This window comes from Ictidomys tridecemlineatus, chromosome 8 (assembly GCF_052094955.1).
Source record: "Ictidomys tridecemlineatus isolate mIctTri1 chromosome 8, mIctTri1.hap1, whole genome shotgun sequence".
Classification (NCBI taxonomy): domain Eukaryota; kingdom Metazoa; phylum Chordata; class Mammalia; order Rodentia; family Sciuridae; genus Ictidomys; species Ictidomys tridecemlineatus.
In genome coordinates, this window is record NC_135484.1 from 11,303,967 (window position 1) to 11,323,414 (window position 19,448).

General features: G+C 42.2%; 1 protein-coding gene across 1 annotated transcript in view; it reads left to right on the top strand.

The window, feature by feature from the left end:
* Window positions 1-575: 575 nt before the first annotated feature.
* The window catches only part of Nox3 (NADPH oxidase 3), a 53,629-nt gene continuing 34,756 nt past the window's right edge, over window positions 576-19,448 (top strand). The window contains exons 1-7 of the mRNA XM_005321391.2: window positions 576-623; window positions 1,212-1,307; window positions 1,404-1,514; window positions 2,439-2,523; window positions 10,892-11,037; window positions 13,438-13,619; window positions 17,038-17,167. Of these exons, the coding sequence (XP_005321448.2) occupies window positions 576-623; window positions 1,212-1,307; window positions 1,404-1,514; window positions 2,439-2,523; window positions 10,892-11,037; window positions 13,438-13,619; window positions 17,038-17,167 (798 nt within the window). The remainder of the gene's footprint in view (window positions 624-1,211; window positions 1,308-1,403; window positions 1,515-2,438; window positions 2,524-10,891; window positions 11,038-13,437; window positions 13,620-17,037; window positions 17,168-19,448) is intronic.

Consider the following 19,448-nt stretch of genomic DNA (forward strand, 5'->3'; position numbering starts at 1 on the left):
AATCACACTTTTAGATTTGTAAGACTTTTTCTATCTGTGATTTTTCTTAGAATCTTTTTTTCCCCACCATATTCCACCATTTAATCATATTTAGCCCCCACTCCATATCTTCTCTGGAGACCTTTTTGGAAAGAAGGGGGAAGAAGCAAAGAAGTAAAAACAAAGTAGAGGGAGCTATGTCAAAGCGTCCCCCTGCGTGCCGCCTGCAGCCCCCGCACTATTTCCCAGTTTTACATGTAGACTTATTGCCATCGAGACTGCAATCATGTAGAAAATGAATGGGGTATAAAGTACAAGAGGACAATTTAATAAAACAAGCTTTCTTTTCTTATGAAATCTTTGAAGAAAGGAATCACTAGACAGAGACCCGCCTTGTATTTACCCAGGTCAGGAGGCATGTCAGCGTGCTGATTGCCTGTGGCAGGCAGTCCTTAATTAGAAATTCCTTGAATCCAGTAGGTGCTTCCCAAGACAAAAAGGCAAAGTGATTGAGAAGGGTGACCCTCTTCAGCACACACGTCCAGGCTCAGGTGACTGCAAGGAGTCACCGGCTAATGGCAAAGAGGAAAATGGCCATGAGGGGCTGCTGGATTTTGAATGAGAGTCTGTCCATCACCATAGTAGTAAGTGTCATTTTGTCAGTTTGCCTTAAATGTACATACTCAAGAGACTGATTGTTGGGAGGACTTGGATAGAGACCTTAGAAGTCTTGAAACATTACTTCAGTTAAAAAGACTAAAACTTGCTAGAAAAAATTCAGCCGATGTATTTAATTTATCCTTATAGAATCGTGCAAAGTTGTTTTCCGACTGAGTTCATTTTTAATTATTTTTAAAGTCAAGGGGTTTGTTTTCGCATAATATATGAGGGTTTCTCTAAATCAAGTGAAGTCTTTGAATTAGTCTATGACATTGGAATGTTTCTAGAGCACCTTAAAAGATTTCCCCCTTGTTGTCTGCCAAGCCATGTTGACTAAGAAGGTTTTGTAGTTTTCGTTAAATTATTGGAAGTTGACCTAGGTGTCTAAAACCAAGTTCATCAACTCTTTACCATTGTGATCTCTGCCAAAAACTGACCTGTGAGAAATAAATACGTGGAGCAATTCTGATTAATATGGAGATGCTCTTTGTTTCATCTCAAAAGAATGAGGAATTCTAAGTGGAGGAAAGGTTGAAGATAGCATTGATGGGTTCTCTTTTCGTTCACTCTAGGTCTTATGGCTGGGAGTGAATTTATATCTGTTTATCGATACTTTCCTTTGGTATGAAGAGGAGGAGTCTTTCCACTACACCCGAGCCCTGCTGGGCGTAAGTAGAGTTGGCCCTAGGCATTACTGTTCCAGAGAGCATCCTGTTGTCCCTCATCTTCATGGTGTCTTTTTTTGTGTCTTCTCCTATGGACAGTCGACTCTGGCGTGGGCACGAGCATCGGCACTGTGCCTGAATTTTAACTGCATGCTAATTCTGTTACCTGTCAGTCGGAACCTGATTTCATTCATGAGAGGAGCAAGCACCGTGAGTACTAAAATATTTGAAATCATCTAAGTTGTTACAACTTAACTAACATAGGGCTACTGAAAACAAACATGCACTTGGCCACACCCAGGAACCCTCCTTAAGCTTAGGTTTGTTTCTCTGCATGAGAGAAAAGAAGAGCTAAAGCTGAAAACCAGTTTCATGTGGCTTTGGCTTTTGCCATTGGCCTCCTTCGCAGCTCCACCTCTTCTGGGTACATTTGCTCCGTGGAGATGGAGGCATTACAACAGCTTGGCCTGGTACCGTTTCTGATTGAAAGAGGACAAATATACAGTTGAGATGAGCCACCCAGGAGACATCTGAGTTCTTACCCAAACACAATCATGGTACATGAATCTCAGTACGTAGATTTCAACATCTCCCTGGCATATCGGGATATTTCCTAATTATAGTAGCGTCATGGCACTGAGTACCTTAACTGTGTTCCATCTGAAACAGAATAACATACGGAAAATGAGGCCTTTGATAACCTTTACATCATGATCAATTTATTTTCATAATCATTTTATGAATATTGGATATACATGCATATAGTGCCCTTCTGCATAGTGAGGAATAATTTATAGATTACTTAAACCCCATGGATGAGGATGAAGGCCATCACCTCCAGTTTCTAAACAAAGAAATTGCATTCAAGCATGCATAGAGAACCCTTATTCGAGAGTTGTTAATTATAGCCAGAAAACTACCAATTCAATAATTTTTACTGAGTTGAAATTTCATGAAAGCAAATAATAATCTTTTGTTTTGCTGTATGACTGACTGCTGCTAACTTTCACGTCCTGTAGTCTCACCCTGAGAAATTTAGCAGCAGCACTGAGTCCTGCTCTCTTAACTCTTAAGACCAGGTTGTCACTGCGACCTTCCCCTGAATTGGGCTTTTACTTATTTGTTTTTATCTAGTGTTGCAAAGGACCCTGGAGGAGGCAATTAGACAAAAACCTCAAATTTCACAAACTGGTTGCCTATGGGATAGCTGTTAATGCAAGTAAGTACTTATTAATTCCAAAATGGATTTTATGATACCTAATGTCAAACCTGATTTTAATCCCTCTATCAAGTCTCACCCTTAAGTAAAAGAAATCTTTACCATCCATCTGATAGATAAACCATATACGAATGTTTTTTTTTTTAATTTCTGGATTATACTCTTATATAGATTGTTCCATACAACAACTTTAAATTTATGAAAGTTGGTGAGATTTCCTGTTCATTTGTAAATAGCTTCTCTTGTTGATAATTCAGAGACAAATACCTACTTGACAAATGAACACTTGTTATTCAATGTAATTTACATCAGAAATAAAATTGACCTGTGCTCAAGCTCTCAGAGTTATAGGAAAATGACTACCAAATGGTATCAGAGACAGAAAAAAAGAAAGGAAGGTCATGTGAAGGAGAGTACTGAGCTCAGTCCGAAGAGTACTGAGCCAGTGGATTTGTGAAATATCTTGAAGAGAAGGGAATCTTTATTGGCATATAAAGTCCTGTTGTTATTATTATACTTCTAATTCAAGAAGGCAAGGTGGCTGTCTGGTAGAAATTAGCATCCCAGGCCAAGGTTAGACGCTGGTCAGGAAGAGAGAAAGCAAGGAAATCATCAACCGCATCGTGGTTTTGTTGGAAAACAGACACTGGAATAAAAGGCCATCAGAACAATAAAGAGTTATGATTCAGGACCGTTTCCCTCAAACTAATTTAACTATAAAATGTTTTCCTCATTTGTTTTTATCCTCTCATGCATAAAAAATAGCAGAGTAAAAGGAACACTCAAAACAAATGTGAATTTAATTAAGCAACAAGACATGACAGACGGTGCCCGAGTGCCAATTAACACAACTTTGGGTGTGCAGTGAGACATCAGGGGAAGATTCTCCCCATTGATTGTCTTCAACGCCAGATTAAACCAACCCGAGAAATGCTTTGCAGAGGGTCTTTGTGGTTTGTTAAGAGATAAGGGTACAAAGACATCATGTCCTAGAGAAAATCAACTGAAGGATGGGGGACAAAGAGCAAGGCTTATTCACCTGGTGACCCAGCGCCTGCAACTTTTGATGGATAAGTGAATGCGTGAGGAATGGGGGTCATGGAACTAAATTCCAGCTTAGAAAGCAAGTCTTTTCCACACCTTGAAACTTATCTAAAATGATATTTAAAGCCCCTCGGGGCATTGAGTTCTCTGTTGTGGGCAATGTCCAAGCAGAGGCCAGAAAGCTTGGTAGGCTCATCAGAAAAGGAATTCAAAGAATCTCTAGGCTTCCTTTAAAACCTTAGGAGTCCTCATTTTTGTACACTGAATGTACACTGGATGTCTCCCGTGTGCAGGACACCCTGACAGCGGTTGCAGCCTTCTCAAACAAGGGTGGCCAGGGCTCTTTTACCATGGAGCATCCTTCAGTCACCAGAACCAGCAGCAGTCACTAGAACCCCATGATCAAGCTATTGAAAGCCCGGGCTAATGGTTGGTTGTATGATCTCGGATTAAACTTTTCATGTCTTCTATGGAATTCAAAGAACGGTAATACAATTCATGCATCTCGATGAGATGTGCAGATTATTGCCAGGACTGGCACTTGCTGCTACTGCAGATAAGATCAAACCCAAGCTCAGCAGCCTGGCAGTCGGATTCCACGGCCCCATCCGAGTCTCATACCATACCCCACTGGACTTTGCCCTCCAGAGCATTCTGGACCTCTGCTCATGGCATTCCCTTTACCTGAAGTGCCTCACCTCTCCTTCATCATCCTCACTGGAGGATGTGTGTAACCCTGGGAGAAGTGCATCCACATACCACCACATCCTGGTCTACTTACCCAGGGTCAGCCCACTCCCCTCTAGACTGAGGTCACACTTCCTACCTCAGTTCGACAGTCCTCAGACTCTGATGTGCCTTATGCACGTTGACTTCCCCTGTCCCTGTCACATAGCACATCCTCAACAGATGTGGTCAAACTGAGGATAAGTGGGATTTGGCAACAGACATGAGGTTGAAGGAGCTACCGGGAAAGGTATAAGACCCAAGTACAAGAGTTGCTCAGAGAGCCAGGAGCAGCTTTGGGTGGATGAAACACAGAGAAGGGGGCATGAAGTGGCTCAAAATGACACCCATTGTTCAAGATAAGAAGTTCACATTCTGTGCAACTATGGACAGCAGGACGTTCTTTCTCCCTCTTCCCTCACAAATCCCTGGAGAGCATCAAGCATCCTTCCCAGCCCACTTCCTCTTGAACCACCAGTGCTCAGCCAGGCTCCCAAACATCCCCCAGGCTCTCCCAGCAGAGTCAAAGCTGCATCTGAGAGCCGCGTGCCCCCTGGTCCACACCTCCATGGCAACCAGCGCGCTGCCGAGGTTTGCTTCCCAGGCAAAGGCAGGAAGGTGGAAAGAAAGCTCTCCGCTTCTCCCAAAGCCTGACAAAGCAATTATTACATTTCACATCAACTAAGCAACGCGGCTGGCAACTGTGCTTTTAGGGGGTAAAAAAAAAAAAAAAAAAAAAAAAAAAAAAAAAAAAACCAAGCTAAACCCTGGTTTCATAGCTACACCTTGCTTTCCACATTTTGTCCTTCTGGTGCATTCACAGGAGAGCAGCTGCAATGTCCCTGCGCTTATTTTATTAGCCTCGCCCATTATGCTGCTTTTCAAATAGTCGACTGGCTTAATAGAGGTGTGTAACCTTGGGAGAAGTGCATCCACATTGAAGTTTGCGTGCCAGACTCTAATTTCTCATCCGTTCCCCTCCAAGTTGAACTGCAGGCTTTAATTGGTCAGATCATTAAAGGATGTAATTAGAGACTGGTGGAAGCAGGCTAGGGAGGAGGAGGGAAGAGGAGAAACAATGGTCTCTATAATCAAGGGCATCACCGAAAACGCAGTGACAGGAGCCCTTCTTCTTCTGGCTTCCTGCCTCCCTGCTTGCCTGCCTATGATAAGAGCTGCCGGAGCATTCTTCAAACACTAATAAATCATGCTCAGGCACCTATAACCCCACCGGTATAAAAATCGTACTTTCACAGCCTCTCCGTTCTTATTAATGTGGATCTTTCTGGATTCCCTGGTCCACGGCAGACCTTGAAGACCCCTCCAATTGAAAAGTAGTACTTTGAGCCTGAGCTTCCATCAAAGGAGGCTGTAAATAGTGACCTAGGCAGCTCTTTCCAGCAAATTCCACGGCTTGCGTCTGCCAGGTTTCAGGGGTGCACAATTACCCTGAGTGCAGTTTCTGATGAGTTGCTAAAATTAGTTTACAAACATCAATAAACAGAACAGGGGCAACTTGAGAGCAGAGAGCTCAGAATAAAGGTTCTGGAAAAAAGCAAAGATTTGGAGGCCGCTGTGGAAGAGAAGAGCACCAAGAGCCCCAGCTCTTCAGGGCCCGACCCCCAAAGAATTGCTACTAACCAGTTCTGCTGGAGGGACTGGGAGCCCCAAAGACGCTCCACCTCCAGTCCTGCCCAACAGGGATCTAATTCAATTCACAAACACAGCAGGCCCAGGGTGCCAGAATCAATGGGTCTTCCTGCAGAAATCAGACCGCAAATTCCAAAGTCTCGGCCAAATTCTGGCTGCAGAAGTGCATTCAGGATTTGTCCTGGTCCCTGTTTCCAAAGGCTGCTTAATTAGGAGGTGACTAACTCCAAAATGACTGTTATCACTGCCGGGCAGGCAGAGAGACAGCTAGAACTGACCACACTTCCAAAATTCCCCTCTGTTATGTGTCCTTTGATCTTCAGAAAAATAAGAAGGAATGAAAGAAGGAAAAAGAACTATCTCAGGGCAGCTGGCTCTAATTGTAGCCTTTATGATTTTTTTTTCTTTTTTTTTTTGTTCACTGTTCAGTAAAAGCTCCTTATTTGAACTCAGAAGTTCACACACCAATTAAATGTGCATGTGTAGTATTTCCAAGATTGCTACTCTCTTTTAAAAGTAACTTTGGTGAGAAAATAAAATTGTAGAAAGACCCAGTTATAGCACCTTTTAGCCTGGAGCATTTGGGTGGGTTATGCATCTCAGTTTTTTGCTTTTGTTTTTTGGGATTTTTTTTTTTTTTTGGTTTGGTTTTGGTTTTTGTTTTTGTTTTTTACACTGTGGATCAAACCCAGGGCCTGTCCTATGCCAGTCCAGGTGTTCCACCACTGAGCTACAGTCCTGGCCCCTGCATCTTGGCTCTTCCAAGGAGGGTAGAGCAGTGTGTACTATGGAAAGTCCACAGGGACACCTGGAAGAGCTCCCCTGTGTAGTTGATTCCACTGGATTTACTGCAAGACTGACGAGTCCCGTCTAAACCAGCGCTGACTTTGAAAACTATAGAAAACATGAATTTCACATTTGCATTATTACTCTAATAGTAGTCTGAAGGTCCTTTTTGGATCTTAAACATCCCTGTTTAACTTCAGAGAAAGATTCAGAGCTACATAGGTGGAAGGAAGTTAAGATACACTGTAGTTTCCTCCAATCCACTCACTTTACAGATTAAAAAAAAAAAAACGGGGCTTAATGAAATTAGATAACACCTCCATGTTCTTTGTGCCGCATGCAAACAACAAATCTAATACGTGAAATGGTCCTGACGACTGAGAGAGAAAAGTCAAGCCATACCACCAGCACTTTATCACCTCTTTTGAGCAACTGCCACCATGACATAGGTAGCATGGTTATTCGTATTTTAAAAGAGTGAAATGTATAAAAGAGAGAACAGAAAATACAATGTCTGAAAAAAGAACAAGAACAACGCCTCCCCTGGTATCTCTGAAGTCCCGGCAGCCCTGGATGGAGTAGCTGGCCTAGCTTTATTTCTGAGCCAAGATCACAATAACATTAGGATCTGATCTAAAAGGAAAATAAAATGTTTAGATAAACAAAAATGGGCATACACAGTTTTCGCTCTGAGAGTTCCTGAGATAGATAAAATATCCCACCTTTTATCTTCTGCCTTGTGAAGCAAAAACAAAATGGAGGCACTGAAGCAAAGAAACCCTGAAGAAACGAATTTCAAATTCGTGAAAAATACCGAGGAGAGTGGTTTTCAGCCTATTCCCTCAGAAGCCACCTCTTGAAAAGTGTCCTGGGCTCTCTTATCCTACTTCATTAGATTCTTCAGCTCTGTTAGGAGAGACCTGGCAATAAGAATAAATAAATAGTTCAATATCTTTGTTCATTCAATCCACACACTTAAATTTAGTTTAACAGTGTCAAATCCTCATGTGGAAATCAATCTAATAGAAAACAGATTGTGATCAACAGCTCATTACATGGGGGAGGAATGCTATAAAAACAGAAGAACATAAGAGAATTTATTCCATATTCTCTTTCTGACTGTCCCCTGTGGATTATGCAATAGTACACTGGTCACTTATTTTATTTTAATCTGAAGTTTGGTTTCTATTTCTATAAAATGGGAACAGCTCTAGTCTCTCTGCAGTGCCTTAGTGTTTGGTGGGAGAATCAGAAATAGGAGGAGGAGGGAAAATCAGAAATAGGAGGAGTACCTGGGTATCTCAAGTGATAGGCAAAGGGGCAGTTACACCAGCTCACAATAAGGACACCAAATGTCACCATCGGTCATCAGCCTTAATTAAGAATGGTAGATTAGGGGCATCAGTAAGCCATTCACAGAGCTTTACCTAAACTTGTGGGAGAGCCCTGTTCTGAGAAAACAGTAAGGCAGAACTATATATTTTTAGTCCAAAAAGCAGTAAAGCCTATATGTCAAAAGATGGGGCCCTGAAGTCACATAAACGGGGTTTGATCTCACCTTTGCCATGAACTTTTTGAACACTGGTCTATACAACAGGACTAAGACTAATCCCTGAGGGTTAATCGGATGATATGCCTATGCATTTCTAACAACGCCTGGTGTAGACATTCAAATATGAGAAATACCACCTGTTTTTAACAACTCTGAGGTTATTATCAGAAAATAGTAATTAGAAATGCTGGACTGTTAGGGTCTGTAAACAAGTCAGGATGGCGCCTGGCATTTTGCAGAGGGAGTGGTTTGTGAAGTAACGCCAGCGAGTCATTAAGTGTGGAGATTCCTTATTGGTTGACTGCTGTATCTAGTTTATGTTAATTAGATAAGCTGTGGGGAATGCATAAATACCCCTCCTGTCCTACAATAAAGGGCTCCTACTCCTGCTGTATCAATGTACACAAGTTGTTCGTCACCCCCCGGTTATTTTGCTGCAGCTGAACTGTGGCACTGGACGATGTGTGTGTTCAAATTGGCAAACAGTTCCCAGTGTATGTACAGCATTTTGGAAGAGACGGCTACTGGAGGAGCTTTTCTGGCTTTGTGGCTGTTGAGGCTAAACGAGGCAGCTCTCTCATAGCCACGGCCACATGTCAACAAAGCTCATGTATTAGTCCATTATCCATTACTGTAAAGAAACAGTAAGGCTGGGTGCTTTATAAAAAAAAAAAAAAGAGAGACGCATTGGCTCACCACTTTGGAGGTGTAAATTCCAAACAACATGGTGCTAGCTCTGGCACGAGCCCTATTGCTGCATCACCTCCTGGCAGAGGCACCAGGGCTGGAGCACACAGAGAGAGAGAGACAGCGAGTAATGGTGAGACAGGAAGCCAGACACGGAGCCACCAGTGAGACCTCCGACTAGGCCCCACCTCTTAAAGGGCCCTCTCCACATTGTCACACTGGAGACCACACTTCTAATACACACACCTTTCCCCAAACTACCCCCAAACCATAGCAGCACATAGGAGAAAGTATACTCTCTTCAGTGCAAACCTCACTGAATTCACAAACAGGCAACAAACATCGTAAATGCAGAAGCACTATCATATGCCTTGCTTTCCTTGGTGAGTCACAACTAAAAGTAATGTTTGATTTGAGTTCAAACTTATTAAAGCATGAAGAAAAATGTGCTAGACATATATGCCAGCAGATATACGTCTCTAGTCAATGTTGAATCCATTGATTTCCTGACCCTTTCTTTATCCCTTCTACCTTTCTATAATATCACAGCCACTGAGAAAATAATTATTAAGTACTTGCTGGTGCTAAGCAATGGGCCACACACAAAAGTTTTAAGGAGGACTAAATCTCGAAGAGTCAAAGTCCTTTGGGGACACAAACATAAATAAACACAACAATCATTTCTGAGAAATCGTGTAATCAAAATATCAGCTGTGCCTATGGAAGTGGAGAATTTATAACAGAAAACAACTTTCTGAATTAGGTCTTAGAGCATGAGTAAAACTTTGAAAGGCAGAAAAGGCAATAGTTCTGATAAAAAAGACTAGGGTAACAGAAAATCTCTTCTAAACAGAAAATGGCATTTCTAAATAAATATGTGATTAGGACCACAGGGACCAAAATGACACCAATATTCTAGAAGTTTCTGCTGGTCACATTTGCCTCTTCTCTTACGCACCTCCACCTACAGTGGACAACCATGGAGAATCTCATAATTCACCCACAACTGGTATATACTATAATAGAAGAGAGAGAGACGAGATATCAACTGGGGAATTGCCTATATCCCAATCCCAGGAAATGAGTCCTCCACTGAGTCTGATCACAAAGGCAGGTGTCAACCAGCTCCCCAGCTGGGGTTCCAGAGCAAAAGCATGCAGTTGTCTAGACACTGTGATTGCTGGCGGCCCGGAAGATTTCACAAGACAGGTGGAGGAACATCAGACCCAGAATCCTCAGCCATCTAGATAATTCTGTGTCCCTGATCTTATTCACCCATTCTCAAAACTAGAAAGCACAGAATTTACTTTTCAAGAATATGGAGAGGGTATTTTAGTTCCATAAATACTGGTGTATTTCAATACAGTAGGACTAATACATTCAACTCCACGAGACATGTGGATATGTATACCTAGACGTAAATGCTAAAATGTATACAATATGATGTCTGAAAGAAAACAAAATCAATATATCCTGGTATCATTCATGTATATCATTAAATATATCAGAGTGTATGAAGAATTCCAGAGGAATGCTTTCTGCCTTCTTAAGAAATTTCACACTTTTATCTACATGCACATGTCTTCTTTAAGAATTATATCTTATATATAATTATGTTGTGATATCGTAAGACCTATTCCACTTCTAGAGGCTGTATGTTTAAAATTGTTATGTTGAATTGAGAATTGCTTTCTTTCTCAACGTAACTGAAACGAATGTGGTGAATCACACACCATTTTCAGAAGCATTTGATCCACTCTATTCAAGACACTGGGAAAGATGCATAAGTAAATCAATTTTCCTTGGGGAGTGTGAAAACCAGAACAGAGAAACCTGATCACAGTGGCATCGCATTTCTGAGTAACTACAAAGGACAAAATCCACATGTTGCATGTCCTACCTATGTCATCTCCTCATCCTCAGCCATCCACATTGTGGCCCATTTGTTCAACCTCGAGCGCTACCACTTGAGCCAGTCGGAGGATGCGGAGGGACTCCTGGCAGCACTTTCCAAGCTCGGAAACACCCCAAATGAGAGCTACCTCAACCCTGTCCGGACCTTCCACACAGTGAGTTCCAGTTTCCCATTTGAAAAATCCTTCCTTATCTCATCCCTTTATCAGGAAAAAAAAATATATATTTCAATAGCTTTTAATACAAGATCTGGAGAGAAGACGTTTATGCCAAACGTTATTATCATTTTCACCTTTTTAAACTTATTTTTTCAACCATTCATGTTCCTGGGAGGTTATGAGCAAAGCGGAAACACATGCCAATTAATTAATTTGTAGTGAAAATATATAGGTGGTACTTAAGAATGTAGTCACCTAATGTAAAAACCTAATGTTTTAAAATTCCAAAGCAGCTCATGATCAGTTTTTCCCCCCACTGGTTAGACTCATAAAGAATGTGAGTCCCATCTAAATGCAGAGATTATAAATTGGATGTCTTCATTTTCAATTTGCAAATTGTTTCCTGGATCCCTTCTCCTACACCTCATATTTTGGCCCACATGAAAACAGGCACGAGGTAAAGAAGCTAATTTCATAATGAGACCTCCACGGCTCGTGACCCCACTGATGCTCATGACCCATATGCACAGAGTGGCAGCACCTGTGGGGAGGAAACCCCAAATGTAGACACACCCACTACCCTTGGAGAAAAGGACAATCCTTCCTCCAGAACTCTTCCTTGGTGGTTGACCCCAACTCTCTTCCACGTACTCCCATACTGCAATATGTGTCCAGCATGGTGACCGTGTTAAAAGGTCTATATTTTCCAAGAAAAGGGCTTTGAAAGCAACACAACGCAGCAGTAGAAATCTCTCTGTTGTTATCTGGGCCCTCTCCATGAGTGACCATTTCACTCCTACAGATTTACTGAAGGGGGGAAAATTCAAAATCTGTTTTGGGAGTGATTCTCCCATGTTAAACTCCTAACTCCCCTAAGATGATAATTCAATATCGAGCCATTGATCAGGTTGAGTTCCTTTGCTCACTTGACGGCAGTTAGAAGCACACATTTCACAGTGACAAATCAAAACTGCACATGTCCTAAGCACGTGGGCAGACCTCTCCCATCACTGTGCGCCCACGGATGCTAACCCATTTCCCCCCGAAAGCTCCAGAAAATCCAGTGCTACACAAATATAAGAATAATTATCAACATTTTAAAAAGATCATGTAATAAACAGAATACATGATAAGTAACTTTTAAAGCCATTGAACAAAATAATTAACACAATTACTTTTACATTTTTTAAGCAATATACTATGTAGGCACTAACTAAGCTCAGAAAGCCCTCTAAGTTGGGGTGTTTGGAGAGAGATGATATCAATTACACAAAGTGTATTACACAGCAATTGGGAAGAAAAGGAGGGGGACTGCTTTAGAGGATTCATTGCAACTCAAACCAGTCTATAAACGTGTTGCGAGAAAAGAGGAAATTTGCCTTAATAGTCAAAGAAGGATGATTTGAAATTAGCACAGCATATGCTGGAAATGGATTTCAAGTATACTTGCAAAAACCTCCTTTAAATGTTTTAGACAGACCCCTTTCAATTTTATTTTCACTCTTTGCCTTGTGAGGAAAAAATAAACAATGGAGAAGTCCCTGTCCAAATTACCTTCGGATCTCAAAGCAGCCCAAATTAATGAGGTTTTACTGACAAAAGATATAGTGTGAGTTTATTGAGCTCATGGTTGGCTCAGCGATAGTAGCACAACGTATGAATACTAATGACTGGGCAGGAATATGGGAAACTCGCAATGAAAACCAAACGCCTTCTGCTTCATATTCTAAAAGACTATTTAACTGTCCCTTGCACTCTTGGGTCAGAATTCAGGCCTTTTGGGAGTATCCACCAGAAAAGAATAGCTGTACCTTTATTGATCACCTAGGATTTACCAAGCCTTATTTCAGGCCCCCTAAGGTGGCGTGAAAGAAATGCAAGTCATGGTCTTTCCAATTAAAAAGCAAGAGCTAGGAAGAACTACCAGGGGAACAGAGTGTGCAGCTGCTGTATTAGGAATGCCCCTAAGGGACTTCTCAAAAAAAAAAATGTGTTTATTAATGTTAAAATGCAATTAAGCATGGTGATCCACATTTTTTATTTTAAAAATTAAAAACTTAACAACATGGATTGACTTGCTATATTCTATCTTAAAATGCTCTCTTTATATTTTATGCTAATGTCTACCCAATACAGTAAGTTGGACATGAAAATTAATGTGTATAAATGGGAAAAAAATTGTAGTTAATGACATGGCACTTCATAAAATTCGAGCTAAGCACAGGGAAAGATGGAAGGGTGAGGGAACTCATTTCTTGAGTTGTTCCCAAATCTTATCCAGCTAATAGGCTTCTAAGCAAAACATTGTGAATGGCTCTTTGCTTGGACCTTCAAGTGTTGATTCTAAAACCTACAAAGTGTATGAGATATTAATGTCGAGGCGTCCGTTTCTGTTAGAACCCAACCGCTGAGCTGCTGTCGACAGTAGCGGGCGTTACGGGCCTGGTGCTCTCTCTGGCTTTGGTCTTGATCGTGACCTCTTCAACAGAGTTCATCAGGCAGTTCTCCTATGAGCTGTTCTGGTACACGCACCATCTTTTCACCATCTTCTTCATCAGCCTGGCTGTCCACGGCGCAGGGTAAGTCCAAGTTATGTTCAGCATGTTCAGATTATTATCTCCATGAACGTCAAAATCTTTGGAAGTCCTTCTAATAAAGGAACCCGACGTGCGGTGACAACAGGACGCCTATTAAGTGTGACAATGCATGCCCACTGTGGCAAACTTCTCTTTGTGATACTGAAAAATAAGTCACCTAGGTAGAGGGGTATTTTATTTATTTTTCCAAGCTCACTCAGTTAGTGAGTCTTGACATGTTTATAAGATTCAGAAATTCTAATGAATGCTGGGTGACAGCAGATCTATGTTTCATTCTGTACCTGTTTCTGCAATCCAATTTATGTGGGATTAGTCAGGAGATATATTTTTTGACATCTGGATTTCACTTCTGCTTAGCCAAATCCATCAACTAGGCAGACCGGTGTGCAGGAGAGCACAGAGCGTTTGAGATGACCAGCCAGACCTGGGCTCCAGAGATCAACTCTACCCCTATTTAGCAGAGTGACTGGGCACAAGTGTTTTGAGTTCTCTGAGTCTTAGTTTCCCCATGTGACCTCTCAGATACCTCTATGAGGACTGATTCTGGCATTCCGCACCTGCAGAGTGTTGACCCTCACGGAGAAGCTGGACCAGCACCTGAAGTATTCAAGGGTGCACAATGTACCCACCTGTACGTGTCAGTTCCTTAATGACCTGAATTCACTAATGGCTGTCTACAAATGAGCTTGCCCTTTTTATTCATTTCATCGACTGGTGTTTTTCCCCCCATTGGATATCCATCTGCAGGATCAATTTGACCCTGACGACAATCTTGAAAGTAGAAAAGGTGAGGGTGTCCCCTTTCACAAGGAGGAGTCCAGTGGCACTCAAGGTCCCAGGTGAATGAATGGCAGAGTCAGACCTTTAATTCCCAATCCTTAGGGAATTAAACCTCTATTTTTAAAATATTTTTTAGCTGTTGATGGGCCTTTATTTAATTTATTTCTTTATATGTGGTGCTGAGAATCGAACTCAGGCCTCACACATGGTAGGCAAGTGCTCTACCCCGGAGCCACAACCCCCTACTTTTAAGAAGCCCTTGAAGAACGAACGGACCCTCCATGTTTTTAAGGCTTACCTTCGTCCTCCAGAAACACGTGGCAGGCGGTGGTGCAAACACCTCTCGGCTCCTCCTCGGTCCCGACTAGCTGAACACCTTCTTTCACTCGGGTTTCTCCCGCCTGTGCCCCTGCAGAGCGCGCACACGAGGGGCTGGACCCCAAGGGCTCAGCTTCTGCGCAGACGCAGAAGAGCAGGTGCGCAACCCCACCCGCCTGGCCTGGGAGGGCAGCGCCTTGGCGACTCGGTGGTCCCCTTGGGTCCCCGAGACAGCTCTTTTAGATTCGCACCTTAGCAAGTCAGCTGTCCCCTCCAAACTCCCTCCCTATAGGAGATGCTCCTTCCTGCCCAGGCCCCACTTCTCGAAGGGGTGACACTTTCACGTTGCCTCATTGCAAGCTGCGTGTCCAGGTGCTTGTCTGACATGCACACATTGTGCACACACTGTGCGCACATTATACAAGGAGGGGTACCCCTGGGGGTGTATTTTACACTAACAAGAGTGCCCTTCCCACTGCTAATCCTTATATCCTGGTCAACCTTCCTTTTTATGCTGGTAACAGGTTAAAGACTTTCTCTTTTGTTTCAGCTTTAGAGTGTCTGCCGTTGGCTCTTGGGAGTGTGCACACCTCAACCTTCCTATTTATTTGTACTTGGGGCAGACAGAGTGGAGGGTGTGGCCCAGTGTTCCATTCAGAGATGTCAATTCTGCCTTCTTCCGATGCCCAGCTCTTGCCCCCGGCACCTTGGGAGGCTCTTTCTATCCATGTCCATGGGTGTGTAGAGATCCTCTTCCCAGAAGTCACCCCTCTAACCCGTGTTCCCTGGTCCACACCCTGGTGCACTGTAGAAGCAGTGGACTTCAGTGGGCAGTGTTTCATTGGAGATACTTTTTTGATATCCAAATAACACTTCAAGATGAAATTTTTTAGTCATTTTTACCTAGTTGAAAGGCTTATTTGGGGATCAGGGCTTCATTTAATCTTCTCAGCTTGAAGTGTTCTACAGCTACTGTTTACAGCAAAAGTAATTTGCAAAATTCTATACAAAATGCCAAGTAAAAGTAGGATTACTGGAATGTGTTAAAGCCCACTAATCTACCTATTATGGGATGACATAGATGGAGACGTTCAAAAACCTTTTTTAAATGTTAAAGATAACTTCATTTGTAGAACCCTCTGGGACCTAGTCCAGGAAACATTGTCTAAGGCCTGGCAATGGATGCAGTGACATTCACAGTGCCCCTCTTCTGGCTCCCATTCAGTGTTCACCCTTGCTATGTCTGGACATTATTTGCACCTGGAGATCAAAGCTTTGCTCATCAACTCGAAGGTGTGCTATCAGGTTTGGATGACGTCCATAAAACAGACCCAGACAGAGACCAGCACATCAGTTCTAACTGACCCCAAGCTCTTTCCAGAGGCATTATTGCTTCCTCCTCCCATGCCTTGTAATGCCAAAGGCTGTCCAGGACATGGATTTGTGTGACATACTAAAATATCTCAGTCCAAGAGTCTATTTTTTATTGGCAAAATAAATCGGTGCATCTTATTCATAAACACTGAGGCACTACACAACCCTCAAATTATGTGACCTCAAAGTCTGGTGCTTTTCACTGTCAGTACACCAGTGTGTGACCCCAGGAGCTGGAACCAAAGCAGTCTGTCAAAGGTCACTTGGTAGTACATTTCTGACAAATATAATAGAACAGAATTACAGGACTCTTCATCCAGCGCTTCATTCATGAAGGCTGCCTTCACTTTGCACTCTTAAATTTATCAATACAGTCTCAAAGACATACTTCATAGTGACCTATTTTGACCCTGTCATACACTAAGGCTGCTAGTGCTCACTGGGGGGAAAAATAACCATTATTCAGGGCACTTCTTTTGGCTTCTTTACTTGAAAAGTTCTAAGCTCTCAGAAACAAACTAAGAAGGGTAGAAGTTAAATCAATCTGCAAAAGAACCAAATAGTACAAAGTTAGCCAATTAGCCCAAATCAGCAATCAGGACGAGATGAAACCTAATTAAATTCAACAGTCTACAAAAGGATGTGTTCAAACAATTTCCTTCATTATGAATTCTCTAATATAGACACTTTCAATTTAGCACAGGATACCACAGAGGGGCACTTCTTTTCTGGGATCTTCAAAGTTATCCAAAGCTTTTTAAATGCCTATTTTTAAAGATGCTGAGGAAAATGAGTGACAGCCCAGATTTTAAGCAATAGAATTGTTGATCCAGAGCCTGCTGTAAAATACATGAATCTTGTGGTATAACAAAACTGCACAAAATCAGTTTGACATTTGTGTGTGTGTGCTTTTTTTTTTTTTAATAAGTCAAATTATTCGAGGTCAAACTCCGGAGAGTCTCTTGCTGCACAATGTCACCTTCTGTAGAGACCGCTATACTGAATGGCGGGCGACTGCCCTGTGCCCTGTGCCTCAGTTTTCTGGCAAGGAACCTTCGGTAAGAATGAACCCAGCAGCTTTTAAAAATAACTGTCCCCACAGTTAAGATAACTAGAGCTTTTATATGCCTGAAAAAAAAGAACAGCTCATGTCACCACTAGAGAAAGCCCACTCTTTATTAAGTGTACTAATGGAGAAATCCAGTTAAGGATAATTTTAAAAGAGGTTTACTGCCAAAAGCACTCTGTTCAGCTTTGAAATGTGTTCTTCTACTTATACTTAAATATGGATGTCAGACATTGTGGGGATCCATAATAGCACAGTAACGGCTCTGGAGGAATGAGCGTGTGCCTAGCTACCTTCTGCCCTCCTGCTTCCTCGGTTGCCTGTCCCCCTGCGTAGCTGCCTTCTCCACTCTGAGAATTAACAGCATCCCTTCTCAACCTCGGATTGCTAGGGCCAAGTGAGAACCAAACCCTCTTTATAAGGTTGCCTGCTTGCTTTCTTCCTTGCTCCCTTCCTTTATTTCTTCCTTCCTACAGTTTTTTGGGATTGAAAAATCGGGGCGTCCAATTCATTTCCTTCTTTTTCTAATTAGGCTCTCGTGGATGAAATGATAGCACTGTTATCCAAGAATAGACTTAATTAATTTGAGTAGATGGTAATGTCCATAGATCTCCAAAGTAAGATTTCTGAGTATGTTGCAGTCATTATAGTTGGTAGCATAAGTAAATAGAAATAACAATCCTATTTGGTCGCATCCAGGGTCTTAAAATGGTGCGAACCTTTGGGACAGCTGGGTGATGCATGAGGGAAAATAATTAAAGCCAGTAGATTAAAACGAGGAGGAAACAAGTGTCCAAAAATAGGTAGCATAAACAGAATATACTAATATGCGAATGATGGGGATTTAGGAAATTAAGTCATCAACATCAGAAGAATATAAATAATAGCTTTTTGTTAAACCCTCAAAATATTAAATTAAGCACCAGGTTTTAAGGGTAAAACTACTGGGAGGAATGTTTAAAACTGAGACAACTGAAATAGATGTGCCCGTTAGACTGTGGTTCTTTTAATGGCCAGTATAGATTGTCTCTGTCTTAAACTCAACTCTCAGTAGCCACGATTCAGCCTGCATATTAATGAGGAACATGAATGCCTCTCTAAAATTTTCAGCTACAGCATCTCCATAAAAAAATCAATACTCTCCCACACCTCATGAATGCAGACCAGGGCCTGCTCCCAGCAGTGTATGCTGACATTAATTATCATTAAGAGGGGGGAACTTACCATCTCTCCGTTAACTCTCCCCTGCTACACCTCCTTGCACACCCAAACTCAGGGTGTCACTCTTTCCCATTACTTTTAATGGATCCTGATTCAAAGTGTGTGTGGGCTGTGCAATTACCGCTTGGCTGAACGGTACAATATTCTCTCTGATGTCTCATAGACTGAATCCGAAAGTCATCCCAAGGACAAGGAAGGGCTCCTGTGCTTCACTGCACCATGCCTTACCCAGTCTTTGCAAGACTCCATTTCTTTCTTTTTTCCTCTCTGATTTCAGTGGGTTCTCCCAGTGTTTTTATCAGTAGAGTATTTGCCGGTTCACCTTCTGTGGTACACCGATCCCTACGTGGGGACAAAGAATGCTTTGAACATTCCCTTCATTCCCTCAGTTACACCTGGCACCCCCCTCCCATGTGTCTGACTCCTCCTTTCTACCCCAAACTACCCGCACAAGGGGACTCCAGATTCCAGGACGGCTCATGTGATCCCATATCAAAAAATGCTGGGTCCTCCTTAGCCCAGGAAGCACCTCACTTCATTTAACCACAATATCAGCCAGTCATAATCTTCAGGTGGACTTTTTTAATTACGAGGGAATGGTATTAGTGGTGAGGGGGAGTTAATTCAGGCAACTTTTACACGTGGCTCTTGAGTGCTTGCATTTCACCAGACGCAGGAATCAGAGCTGTGGTTCCTGCCCCGGGAGATCTTATTGTCTAGAAAAAGAGGCTATTCATAAACACACACATAAAATAAAATCAAAGCCAGCATGTTCTTATTTTCTGGTAGGAATGAAAAACCAGGAGTGAAAGCGGAGGAAACAAGTTTCATTACTGCTGCTTTTAAATCAACATAGTTTTATTTCTATCATAAAATACTCACTGTACCATGACTTTCTGAGTATTTCCGAAGAAGGAAAAAATAATGCTGAGAATCGACACAGTATTTTAACATTGAAGAAACTCAGATGCTGCATAATTCTGCTCCTTTATTTCATAGATGGGGAAAAACTGGGGTCCAAGGAGTTTTTTCTCCCCTATGGTCACGAAGGA